This window comes from Balaenoptera borealis, assembly GCF_965194805.1.
Source record: "Balaenoptera borealis genome assembly, chromosome: 2".
NCBI lineage: Eukaryota > Metazoa > Chordata > Mammalia > Artiodactyla > Balaenopteridae > Balaenoptera > Balaenoptera borealis.
In genome coordinates this window covers 152952139-152966095 of record NC_138867.1, presented here as the reverse complement: position 1 = coordinate 152966095, position 13957 = coordinate 152952139, and the positions used below count along the sequence as shown (strand labels likewise).

Genomic DNA, 13957 nt, shown 5'->3' with positions numbered 1-13957 from the left:
ATGCTTTTTTATATTCTTTTCCATTATTATTTATCACTGGATATTGAATATAGTTCCCTGTGCTACACAGTAGGACCTTGTTATTTACCCATCCTATGTATAATAGCTTACATCTGCTCATCCCAAACTCCCGGACCATCCCTCCCCCAATCCCTCCCCCTTGGCAACCACCAGTCTAATTCTCTATCTTTTTATATTATGTCTCTACATACATTTATTTTCATAACGTCTTTCTCATGGGCATATAGTTTGCAATTCACTGATGATAATAACAGCTAATATTTATTGAGCATTTATTCTAAGGCACTGTTCCAAAGGCTTTACATTTAGTATCTCACTTAATCATCACAAGGACCTCTGGAGATAGGTATGGCTATTGTCCCATTTTATAGAAGATAACACTGAGGTTCAGGGAGCTTAAGTGCATCACCTAAGGTTACACAGCCAGTCAGTGGCTGGGATATGACTCAGGCAGTGGAACTGCTGAGCTCCAGACCCAGCCAATACTCTCTACCATTTTATAACATGGTTCAGGCCATTCCAGAAACATTCCAAACAAAAAAAACAAGACTCCTGGGCTCTTCAGAGGCTCTATGGGAAGCCCAAATGTGGCCCTTTCATAGATCATTAAATCTTATATGGAGTGTTTGTTCCTAACAAACATCTTAATAATCTAATAATTTTTAAATTCCAAGTCACTTATGTGGGATGCCACTAAAATGGCATAGATTTTCAATCAAAAAAAAAAAAAAAAACCACATTCATAATCTTTCTATTGGGCTTTCCAATTGTTTGTTTCCGCACCATGTAATTATCATGTAAAGAAATATCTACTTGTGCGGAAGCAAGAAAGAGAAAACAAAACAAATGGAAAATACAAACACAGCCATGTTTGTTGTTTCACATTGAGGGTTATTTAGCTTGGATAATAAATCATTACAATGAATGTCAGCACTACACAGGGGAAAGGGAGTAGTTAGTTGCATATGCTAATGGAAGACGTGCACTACTAATAAGGAAGGGAGTGAACAACTCCAGCCACATGCTAGTTACCCCTGCAAATCACAAGACAAGCCATGCTCACACAGAGCATATGACTGCTGTGTGACAGTGCATGCAAATATTCACATGTCAACAGCAATAGCTCCCATACTCCATCCAAGACTACTGAAAGGTTTAAAAATAAAACTTTCCTTGTCATACACCAAGATGTCAAGCTTAAACACATCTGCCAGTCAAAGGGATTCTGCCAGTCTTTACCCGCCCCCCCTCCCCCCCATAAGTGTGGTCTAAAAGCTTCAAGTGTATCAGAGGTCAAACTATAAAGAACTGCGATGTTATCCATCAGTAAGTCCTGTAGCTTTCTCCCTTTAATATATGTCTCAGATCCACTGATCCTCTGCATCTCTATTGCCACTGGACTACCATTGTCTTAATACTGGACTGAAGCAATTATCTGTCTTCCCTACTGTTCTCTTGCCTTTCTAGCTAGCATAAAATAGAGTGGGTTTTTTCAAAGCATTTTAAAATGATGGTAAAATATACAATACATAAAATTTACCATCGTAATCCTTTTTAAGTGTACAATTAAGTGGCTTTAAGTACATTTCCAGTGTTGTATAACCATCACCACCATCCATCTCCAGAACTCTGACACCTTTTCCAGGGAAATTCCATACCCATTAAACAGCAACTCCTCATTCCCTCCCCGCCCGCCCCCCCCCTTCCCCCAGCCCCTGGCAATCACCGTTGTACTTTCTGTCTATGAATTTGACTACTTTAGGTACCTCATATAAGTAGGAATATATGATACTTATTTTGTGTATCTGGTTTATTTCTCTTAGTATAATGTCTTCAAGGTTCATATATTGAGGCATGTGTCAGAAATTCCTTTCTTAAGCCTGAATACTCTTCCACTATACATATAGTGGAATACATATATCCCATTTTGCTTATCCTTTCATCTGTCAGTGGACAATTGGTTTATCTCCACCTTTTGGTAATTGTGAATACTGCTGCTGCAAACATGGGTGTACAAATACCTGTTTGAGTTCTTGCTTTTAATTCTTTTAGGAATATACTCAGAAGTGGAATCCCTGGATCCTACGGTTATTCTAGGTTTAATATTTTGCGGAATTGCCACACTGTTTTGTACAAGCACTATACGATTTCATATTCCCATTAGCTACGCATAAGGGTTCCAATTTCTCCTCAGCCTTGCCGTTCTAAAAAATAATAATAACCATCCTAATAGGTGTGAAAATATAGATTTAAAAGATATAAACTGAACTAAGAAACACTCTTTCATGGCTTCTAACTGCACTTCGGATAAAATGGTAAACTCCTTCCAGTGGCTACAAGGCCCTGTATGATGTATTCTCTGCAGGAGCCTCTTTAATTCCATCTCATCCCACGCTGCCTTCTTGTTCTGCACTAGACATGTTCGTCTCCATCTAGTTCTTCAAATATCCCAGGCTCTTCCCCAGTTTAGGATCTTTGCACATACTATTCTTTTGTGTTGAAAGCTCTTTCCCCCTCCATCTTCAAGGCTGGCTTGGCCTCATCCTTTCTGTCGCAGCTTAAATATTGTCTTGTCCCCAACAGATCTAGTGGTTTCCCTCCCCATAATTCCCTCTCTTCTCATCCTCTTTTTCCCATGGCGCACTGATGTCAGTGCACAATTATAATTTTTTGCTTGTGTGTTTACTTTATTGTTTCTCTCCATATCTAAGTAGGAATCCTATGGGGGAAGAGCCCAGATCTTGCTGTTCACTGTTTCATCCCCAGAGTCAAGGAGAGTGTCTGGCACATAGTAGGTACTCAAAAAATATCAGTTAAGTTTATGAGTGAATTACAGGAAAAGGCAAACCTACAGACACAACTTGGTAGCAGGCACCAATGATAACCTCACTTAGTTCCGGGAAAAGGATGGAAGGAACCTATCCCACTCAGATATTCATCAGCCTTGGCAACAGGCACTATGGGTCTTCAACCTGAAAAAAACCCACACGTCTCAATAACAATGGGATCAATTTTGACATTAACACGAATATTACCAAAGCCCAAGAGATATATTTAAATTCACCGAGCTCCGCGGCAGATAATATAAAAGCTCTAACTTGTTCTCGAGAAACAAGAAACTTTCATTTATGGCTTCCCAGCTCTTGCTAATCCTGCCCATTAGGCCCCAATATTGCATTTTACACAGGATGCAAGATCATACGAGAGACTGATGTAATACTTAGGCACAAAACCAACTGGCAGATTTAACGCTGAAATCCCCTCTATTCAGAAGGAACAAATCAAGCCCAGGGTGCCTTTTTTTTTGACAGATTCCTGCATGTTCCTCATTACAGATAGATGAAAGAAGACAACTCCGAGTTCTGGGGCACAACCCCCCTGCATTTGCATACTGTCATTTGTAAACGGAAAGAAACACAGCCCCGCATTTGCCCAGAGGTGAATGTTTACTCAGAAAGGTGACTTCTGACATTGACAATAATGTCAGTTTTCCATCTGCATATTTTAAGGTAATGCATCCTGCCTTTAAGTGCTTTCAGTTCAGCTTCTTGGTTTCCCTCTTTCAATGAGCACAGTGACACCCAGACCTCGAGGTCTCAATTTGAATAACCTTCTGGGAGGAGAGAAAAATGCAGTAAGGCTTCCTTCTAGCCCAAGGACAGGCACTGGGGTTGCTAAAAAGTGAGCGCGATAACTGTAGTCTTTTCGTCTTCCTTACCCCAGCAACTCCACTAGGTCAGGGCTAAAAGGCTCACCCCAGGCTGTGGATGAAGCCTTCTCTAAAATGTGGTTTATCCCTGGAGATCTCCCTGGAACATGTGCTCAGGTAGCTGAGCAGTTCATCAGCATAGCAATTTGCCCAGTCAGCTCCATCCATCAAAGCAGGGAAGTGTGGCTGGTGGAGGGGAGACTCGTGGGAGAGCTCCCCACGGGCAGGTAAAGAAGGCACATTCATCCAGAGATCATAAATATGCATCCTGGCCCTGATCTCCTCTGCATGAGGGTGACAGACTGGAGAAGAGGCAATCCTCATGGCTCGCCGTCTCCCAGCGCCCCCCTTCTGCTTAAGAACGTGCTCTATTTATTTCTGAAAAGGTAGGCTTACTTGCCACATGTGACTCAATGGACTGTCTGAAACACAGAGGCATGAGTGAGCGCTCTTTCTGGCTTCCAGATCACAAAGCTTACAAATCACATCCCACCAGAGGTCTACTTCTTGGGAAGCTGCTCTTTGCCAGGTGGGATCTGACAAAGGGTGAGACAGCATCTCACTCCTTGGAGAGCTGACAATCGAGACAATTTAAATTAAATTGCTAAATTAATTTAAATAGGATATAAGAAGCACTGTGATGGAAAAAACAGATGGTGCCATGAGAGCAGGGAAGAGGAACCTTACTTAACTGTGGGTGGCATGGGGAGGGGTGGTCACTGAACATTTCCTGGGAGAAGTAAAATCTGGACGGAGACATAAAAAAGCAAATAGCAGCTTGGAGCGTCAAATCGGAGTTACAAGAAGTGGAAGGAAGACTCAGCAGTCTCTCAAATTTACCCCCAACTATGAATTTTTTTCTTTTTGCCACAGCAGGAATGTGAAATTGAGAATTTCTCAGCATCTCTCTCTTGGCCAGACCCTATCTAAAGATGCCTATTTTAAGAAGCCAAAGTAAAGAGACACAACGTAGACCATCAGCAGGAATAGCTTGGAAATTCAGACTTTCATTGGTTAAGTCCTTTCTCCCCTAGAAAGCCTGGATTAACAATGTATTGCTTGTCAGTTGTTCACTGGCTTCTTTGCCTTGCAAGCATGAAAGGGCTAAAGTAAAAAAGAAAAAAAAAAAGTAAGAAAAGGAAAAAAAATGCTCTCTGTAAATTAATGCTTGTCAAGCTCAACACGTTGGAGAGCTGGGGAAGGCTTCATTAAAGTAAACAGACAATTTAAAGTGAGAGGAAGTTCAGCCTACATGGGAGAAACATTCCAGGTATTAAAACAAATTCATGAAAAGTTAGAAGTACCTACTGCCAGTTACCATTTGTTCAAGGCAAGGTTGGTAATGAAGTTAGCAAACTGCCTCCAAATGTGGTGTTAGCGTGACTTTGTTTATCGAAAGATGCTGAGCAATTGAAGATGATGTGTTTGTGTCTGTGTGAGGCATCTTCTCCCCCGCCCCACCCCCACCCCACCCCCCGCCTTTTCTCCTATTCCCTGTCCCACCAGAAACCTAACAATAATACAATTCTCCTTCAGCCTGCAGTGTCTTAGTATCTCAGCTGGTTTCTGTGCTTGGGGACACTTGACATTTGCTGATCACTTGGGAGCTCGAGGCTGCCATTTCAAACACTCAGCATAAAGAATCTAATGGAAAGAACACAATGACGTTGACTTGTGAGCTGGGAAAAGCTGTTGGTAAAAGCTGTGCTTTATATGGCCTGTGTAGGTGAGAGAGAAAATGAACACAGCAGACAGGATGGGACACAAACCAATCTACCTCAAGAAGCACTTTTCAAAAAGATCTTTTAAAGCATTCACTTGCTTAGACCATATTTTTCTCTAAGCAGTAAGCCTTGCATGGGCTGCCTTCAACGAGAGAGTTGGAATAAACTCGTGCGACTTGGAGTGCCAATATTCAATAGCGTGTGCGTTAGGGCCACAGAACTGGTTTCTGGAATTGCTGTGCAGGGAGAAGGCAGGCCAGAGAGAAAGTGTGAACGTGGACTTTACAAACTAGAAAATCAGTGATAACGGAAAAGGAATCAAGGGAGGAAGGGAAAAAACAAAACAAAACAAAACTCTGACAGTTCAATTGGATGGATTTTGGTAAAGTATTTCCTGCATGGCAGTCATTCTTCACACCAAAAGACAGCAGCTTTTGGAGGGCAAGATACAGGGGCCTTATAGCAATTCTTGTGGTAACAACTGTAGGAGGAATTCTGATTGCTTTGCAACCTCTATGTAAACTCAATGAAGCACCTTGAATTGGATGTTTTTAAAACTGGGTCAGAGAAAGGGAAACGGCACCCTGAATGCTGATGCTACTTTATAATAGATAGAAAACGCTGTGGCAGTAAATCTGTCAAAGTCTTTGCCTAAGCACAGAAGTGAACCAGCACAGCAAAAGCCTTTCTGATTATCAGAGATCAATGCTAGGAGAGTATCTAAAATCGGCTTTTCATCCCTAACCTTACCATTGCCCGTTGACAGCCAGAACTCTGCATATTGGGGCACCAACTTAAATCCCAGAGGGTCTCACATAGGCAAAAGAAACACACGAAGATAAGAAGGGGAGGGAAGCAGCTCTGAGAAAACGATTGGCCACTGCAAACATTATGCATTCTTGTTGATCTTTAGTGGAATTTCTTCTACCTGATAAAGAAGCTCGAATGTGTTATGCAGATGAAAAACAGATCACGGACGTGCTTAGGTTCTCCCAACACCTAAAAGTAGAAATAAGGGTGTTTGGGGATGTGGCAGGAGGAGATTTTTTCCTCCTAAAAAGCTGCTCAGATTCTTAGCTCATTTGTAGGCTACCTTAGATCTGTGTATGCATGCACGCACACTGTGTGTGTTTGTGTGTGTGAGAGAGAGATGGAAAATTAGTCACTTTGATTCCCTTCCAAAAAGCCATCTGAGAATCAAGAACTACGTGGTTCCTCAGGCTAGCCCCAAGTCAGGCGGTACTTCCGCATCTGCTTAATTCTTTCCAGCCACACAGCTGATTCCTGCAGCCCTCAGCTCATTGGTGCAAACATACCGATGATTCAAAGTTGATGAAACTTTTCTCATCAGTGATGTTGTTAGATGTGGCCCTTCTGGCACTCTCTCTCTGTCTCTGGCCCAGTGGATATATGATCATCGTTGGATGCCTCTGTGGTGGGAGGGGGAATGTCAAGGGCCCGAGCTCAGAACAGCTGTTGGGAAACTCAGGAAGCTAAGTGGAGATGCCAGTTTCCGCAGAGGGCCCTGGGATAGATTCTGATGCTTCACGTCAGGCTGTTTGGCCTTAATCAGAGGTTGGCAGGGCATTTTGTCGGGTCGCGTACTACTTGGGGATTTTAACCTTGTGCTTTCAATTTGTTAATAATCGAAAGCTGAAACATGTATCAGTTATGAAGACAAATTTCTCTTTTGCCTCGATGCTAACATTTTCATAGAATCTGATTTTTGAGTGATTTTTCCTAATAGCAGTTCACAGTCTTCAAGGTGGAGAAAAACACAGCATTGGGCCTTTTTCTAGAGTTAAGGAATCTCTTGGAGTGGCCTCTTTGGGAGGCTTGGTTAGTCATTCATTCTGCAAAACATTGGCAGAGAACCTACCATGTACCAGGCACCATTCTGGGCCCATGGGATATATTTTTGAACAAAATAGACCAAGTTTCCTGCCCTGGTGGTGCTTATGTATCAGTGGGTAGAGGCAAAGAAACCATAACATAATATATAACTACATAGCATGTCAGAAACTCAGAAGTACCATGAACAAAAAAAAAAAGAAAGAAAAATTTAAAAAAATACAACGAGGTAAAGGGGATTGAGAGTGAGGGGGCTGGGTAGGAGAGAGAGTGATTTACTTTTAAATAGCATATTCGGGAGAGGACTCGCTGACAAAGTTCCTTAAAAAAAAAAAAAGACTGGGGCTTCCCTGGTGGCGCAGTGGTTGAGAATCTGCCTGCCAATGCAGGGGACACGGGTTCGAGCCCTGGTCTGGGAAGATCCCACATGCCGCGGAGCAGCTGGGCCCGTGAGCCACAACTACTGAGCCTGCGCGTCTGGAGCCTGTGCTCCGCAACAAGAGAGGCCGCGATAGTGAAGGGGCCCGCGCACCGTGATGAAGAGTGGCCCCCGCTTGCCACAACTAGAGAAAACCCTCGCACGAAAACGAAGACCCAACACAGCCAAAAATAAATAAAATAAATAATAAATAAATAAAGTAGCTATTAATTAAAAAAAAAAAAAAGACTGAAAAGAGGTACAGCAGCAAGTTGAGAAAGGAGGATGCGTTCACTCACTATCTTAGTCACAGACAGTCCTGGACACGGTGCCACAGAGGCGCTCAGTGGGTGCCTTGCTGAGCGGGAGTGTGGACACACGGGGTGGACAGAGCAACAAGAGGCCAGCTATGGGGGGCAGCACACTCACTAGGGACTGACGTTTATTTACAAGTCACTCCATCAAGGGCGCTTAGGGCAGCCTCAATGCAATCTGACTGTCGGCTCCAGGGTTAATGACCTTCTGGACCAGAAATCAAAATCCTAGTCAAAGGAGAAAAGGGAAAAAGGGGTCAAGTGGGAGGCGCCCCGGCTGCCTGAGTAGGATGTTAGGACCCACTCACAGAGACAGTACAGCGTGGACTTCCTCCTAGGTTCCTACAGTCTCCAAAAGGGTATTCAATTCTCTGCTTGTCTGACATAAAGTAATAACAGAGGGTTGTCACTGGGCAATAGAAGATGGGATGACTTTATTTCCTTTTCTTCCAGAGGCATGTCCCAGGCTCCTATTTAATGATAGGAGAGAAGACACTGTACGTAAGTAAGGGAAGCCAGGACTTACCACACCTCTGGGGAGACCAGGAGAAAATGCACCACACGGAGTTTTAATCGGGGAGGAGCCCGCCTCACATTCTACTTGATTAGGGAGTTTAGGATGGTCCAGTCCCTCTCTCCAAATACCCACAACTCTTCGCCAGGACCACACTCAAATATAACCCATTTCACATTTCTGAATATTCATCAACAATTCCAAAGGAAGCATAAGTCTCTGAAAAACAAAATCTACTTTTTTGGAAAAAGAACCCAATGCTTTATTTCACACCCTGAAAGTAAAGAAATCCTGTCTCCAGGTGGGGACTTGTCGGCATCTTTGGAAACTAGCCCTTGTATCTTTATTGTTGCAGGAACCTCCAGGCTCATGACTGTCTCTCTCAAGCAACAGATCCCATGATCTCCCCTCGGGTCCGCCAGCTGGGAAGCGACACCCACCCTGCCGGAAGGGAGCTGATTCCCGTCCCTCCCAGGCAGAGCACAGCTTCCGGGCAAATCTAGGCTTGTCCGTCAGGGCGCTGTCTGCATTCCTGTTCCATCTGTCCTCGCAGCCCCATGACTCACGTCCCTACTCATCAGCACCTCCCCAACAATTCCCCATCACTCTTCGGCGTTCCTGGGAACTAACGACTTCATCCTCATGAAATCTTATGACACTGTGCAAGGCTCAGGAAAATCTACACAGTTTCCACTTACAGAATTAGAGTCCTAATAAATGTTTCCATGTACAGAAATTGAGTCCTGACAAAGAGCAAATGCTAGTAAAACCTAACAGTTACAGAACACTTACCATGTGCTGGGCACTTACGAACACTTCATATTGAACACTTATGTGTACTAAGTCCTCTGAATGCACTGGTATCATTTAATCTTCACCATAGCATTTTAGTTATGAACGAGGATACTGAGACACAGAGAGGTCAAGCAACTTGCTAGTTAAGAAACACCTAGTAAGTGGCAGAACTGAGATTTGAACCCAAGACTTTGAACACATGCGTTTAACCACTGAATGCTAATACTTTTCATAGTGACTAGCAATATGTATTTATAAGAGATAATGTATTTATGCAAAGTATTAAGCTATCCATAATAAACGAAGTATGGTGTAAGGACTAACAGGGTAGGGGGGTCAGAAGAGGGAGAACCAGCTGGGCTGTAGTTTTAGCTCCAGCTGTTACTATGTCAGTCAAGGTCACAGCCTGAAAGCAGGTGACACACAAACTGGGTAAAGTGAGGAAAGCTTATCCAGTGGACTATTTTAAAAGTTGTGGTCGGGCATCAGGGAAAACAGAAGGGTTGGTGCAGTGCTCTCGGGCAAGCCAAAGAGGGAAGTTGCCGGCATTGTCAAGGGTCAAGGGGAGGGAGTGACGAGGGGAACCAGAAAGAGAAAACTATATGGAGAGGGCCACCTAAGAGGGCTGGCATCTCGGGGACAGGGAAATAGCCAGCTCGTGGCCCTACGACAAAGAGGAAGCTGGTGATAAGTACCCTGCCCCCCTTCCCTCCACCCTCTGATCTCTTCCCACTGAGTAAACAGCTGGCAGCCAGAGGACAAGGGCGCCCACAATGCAGCCTATGTGGTCAGCTTTCAGGACAGAGAGCAAGGTCTTGAAAGATGGAGGGGCACGTGAAGGACACATGCAAGATATGGAACACAGTCATTATCATGATAAACTGGGACAAAGCTCAACCTCCCTGGGACTTGATTTCTTCATCATTATAATGAGACAGTTGGACCACATGCAATTTATGCTGCCTTCCAGCTCTGACATTTTAAGATTTGATGAATCCACCCTCCACCTATGTCTCAAGAGATTTTTCAGAATAACCTCAAAAAGAAAGTTGAAAAGACAGCCCTCACCAGGCCAACTCTGGCGATATTCTGTATCACTTCTGTACGTGTGCGTGGATGAAAGCACGAAAGCAGACGGTGGCTGAGGTGGGAGGGCATGTGTTTGTTCTAGAAAGTAACCGGGGCACTGTTCAGTGATCTAAGAAGGCCGCTTGAGAATGTGAAATTTTCCTGACAAAGGAAATAATATCACGCAAAATCCCTCGCCCTCTTTCTGCCGAAGAAAGTACTGCCAAGCATACTTGGTAGACCTGAAAAGAGATGCCTCCCTATTCATGGGAGCCTGTGTCATGACAGTTCAAGTCGCATCCCTGTGTTCTGACAAAGAGTCAGTGGACACCTGCTGTTGAGCCTGAATGCGGATGTTGGGAAGCAGAGCCTTGGCTGGGGGAAGGGAGGGGTGGGAGGAGGGGATAGTATCCGCCTGAATCCAATGAGGCTCATCCAGGTAGCCATTAGAAAGTGTTCCTAGGGCCCTCCCTGGCGCTTCCACCGCAGGGGGCACGGGTTCGATCCCTGGTTGGGGAACTAACATCCCACATGCTGCGCAGTGCAGCCAAAAAAAGAAAGTGTCCCTAGATACTTCACGCGTGGGTCTTAGCTCTCAAGGTCTCTGGCTGGCCAGTTTTCGACAGAGCGCTAAGCTCCACGAGGGCGTCTGCCCTCCCTGGCTGCTGGGGGCACACTCGCTTGTTCTCAAACGCGGAGGGACCTGATGTGTGATGATGTGAAGGATGTTGGCGTTTCCCCCGGCTCTCCCTGATCCCTTCTACTCAAACAACTGTCGATGAAATCACACTACTATAGAATCGGCCTTCTGTTTCTCTAGAGTCATGATACTGAATATTAACCCTCCATCAGATTTAGTAATGATTTGCTTTTTAAATGACAGGAAATTCACAGCATCTCAGGGCCCCTAAACCCAGGGAGCAGAGTGCGTGCACGTGCGGCACGCGTGTGTACGCATGTGTGCAGCAGGAAAGGCAGGCATCGCACACTCAAATTGAACTTGTCCTACTCCACACTGTCCTTACTGTGGCCTGAAGAGCAAGAAGTGGGCCACACAAGGAAAATGGCAAATATATGTTAGACAGTATGGAAGTAGGAACCTGTATTTGTGTGGTTGTGTCTCTACCACCTACAGGTCATTTGCACAAGAAAACAAATGCCTGAGACGAGGAGTGAAGTACCAACACTCCTCAGTTGTATGACCTTGGATGAGTCCTTTGCCATTAGTTTCCTCCTTCACAAAATGGAGCTAATAAAAATCATAATACCTACCACACAGGGTTGATGTAATGATCAAATGAGATCAATTCGATAAAATGAGTAAAAGAACTCTGTAAAACATAAATTGCCCTGAAATGCAAGGGATTATTAGTACTCTATTTAAATTGCCATGACAGCAGTGTGCCCTTCGAAGGCAAATAGTACACCTGAAGATGTGTCAACAGACCCAGCACCTGCAGCAGAATACACCAGGAGTTTCTTAAAAATCTGTTCAGCATACTAAATATCAGATACAGATCGCAAGAATCATCCATGTTTTGAAGAAAAGTTCGGTTAATAGATGAATCATTTCCCCTCTCTCTTTTTGCCTGTTTTAAAAAATGCTTCAACCTCACACCAGTCAGAATGGCCGTCACCAAAAAATCTACAAACAATAAATGCTGGCGAGGGTGTGGAGAAAAGGGAACCCTCTTGCACTGTTGGTGGGAATGTAAATTGATACAGCCACTATGGAGAACAGTATGGAGGTTCCTTAAAAAACTACAAATAGAACTACCATACGACCCAGCAATCCCACCACTGGGCATATACCCTGAGAAAACCATCATTCAAAAAGAGTCATGTAGCACAATGTTCATTGCAGCTCTATTTACAATAGCCAGGACATGGAAGCAACCTAAGTGTCCATCGACAGATGAATGGATAAAGAAGATGTGGCACATATATACAATGGAATATTACTCAGCCATAAAAAGAAACGAAATTGAGTTATTGGTAGTGAGGTGGATGGACCTAGAGTCTGTCATACAGAGTGAAGTAAGTCAGAAAGAGAAAAACAAATACCCTACGCTAACACACATATATGGAATCTAAAAAAAAATGGTTCTGAAGAACCTAGGGGCAGCACAGGAATAAAGACACAGACATAGAGAATGGACCTGAGGACACGGGGAGGGGGAGGGGGAAGGGTAAGCTGGGACGAAGTGAGAGAGTGGCATGGACATAAATACACTACCAAATGTAAAATAGATAGCTAGTGGGAAGCGGCCGCATAGCACAGGGAGATCAGCTCGGTGCTTTGTGACCACCCAGAGGGGTGGGATAGGGAGGGTGGGAGGGAGACCCTAGAGGGAGGGGATATGGGGATATATGTATACGTATAGCTGATTCACTTTGTTATACAGCAGCAACTCACACAACAATGTAAAGCAATTGTACTCCAATAAAGATGTTAAAAAAATAAAATGCCTCAACACAGAGCTACAGCCAAGGGTAAAGCCAATCAGTGCACAGAGAGCTACCACAAATAGGTCTCTGGAGGGTGAAAAAATGTGACATATGTAGACAGAGTCACTTGAAAGAATATTTCTGCAATAGACATAAGATGCTTGACCTAACAGATGTTTACAGTTAATCAATCCCATTTTATATCTATGTTCACAGAATATTTTTCTGATGCCATACCTGGCAGCCATCATGAAGGTAGTAGAAAAAACTGCAGATCCACAGCTTGATAAGAATTGGAAATTCTATTCGGTGACAAGAATCCACGGCTACTCTTAGAGAGCTGCAGGCAAGAGCAGTTTCCCTGCCAAGTCCCCCATCCTTCCCTCAATACCCACTGAAGGCTTAAAGAAAATGCGCCAACTACTCTGTCAATTAGGAAAGGTCATTGCAAAGCCCCATGTGCATGCACCTCCGTTATCCTTACCCAGAGACTCCATCACAACCTTCCCATGGAGAGGACTCAAAGGCAGAGGTGAGGCACTCACGCGTCTCCATGAGAGGCAGTCTGGCTTGCATTCAATTGTGCCAGCCACGCTGACGATCAGGAGAGGCTGGCTCACCATTGGCATAAGCTGGGATGGGCTGCTCTTCCTTATGTGGTCCCCTCTACAGAAAATCACCAGCAGTCCCAGCCTGACACAGCTGAGGCCTTCTCCAGCTGCGAAGGAAAAACATCAGAGGCAGTATCTGCTCTCCCCCTGCTCCCTTTTTTTCTCCCTTCCCTGTAGACAGACACAGCATGAGGTTCCTGAGGAATTAGTGTGGGAGGACGCCTCCCCCGCTGGCAGCCAAATGCCAACCGCAAGTCCTGCCCATGTCTGACATTTCTGCATTTCTCTGGGTTAACACTGTTTGACACAGACTTTTAAAAATATCTCTTAAAAAGGTTTGTGCATGTGTGTGTGTATGTGTACAATTTCTGTCGTTTCAAGGCATCATCATTGGGTGTATTTATTATTACTTCAAACAACTATTCTCTTAGTTGCTGACATATCTCTGCTTTGGCATTTCTACTTAAGCAGAAGTAATTGGTTT

General features: G+C 44.2%; 1 protein-coding gene across 12 annotated transcripts in view; it reads right to left on the bottom strand.

The window, feature by feature from the left end:
• The window catches only part of TENM2 (teneurin transmembrane protein 2), a 590108-nt gene that overhangs the window by 511502 nt on the left and 64649 nt on the right, over positions 1 to 13957 (bottom strand). For 3 of the 12 annotated variants that reach the window (XM_082378739.1, XM_082378742.1, XM_082378744.1), the window contains exon 1: positions 13347 to 13713. The exons of 2 other annotated variants lie outside the window; for them this stretch is intronic. In XM_082378739.1, coding sequence (XP_082234865.1) covers positions 13347 to 13491 — 145 coding nt within the window. In that variant the 5' untranslated portion in view covers positions 13492 to 13713. Of the gene's footprint in view, positions 1 to 13099; positions 13165 to 13346; positions 13715 to 13957 lie in introns of those variants that run through there. 7 more of the 12 variants (XM_082378733.1, XM_082378743.1, XM_082378745.1 and 4 more) reach the window with 5 other exon arrangements.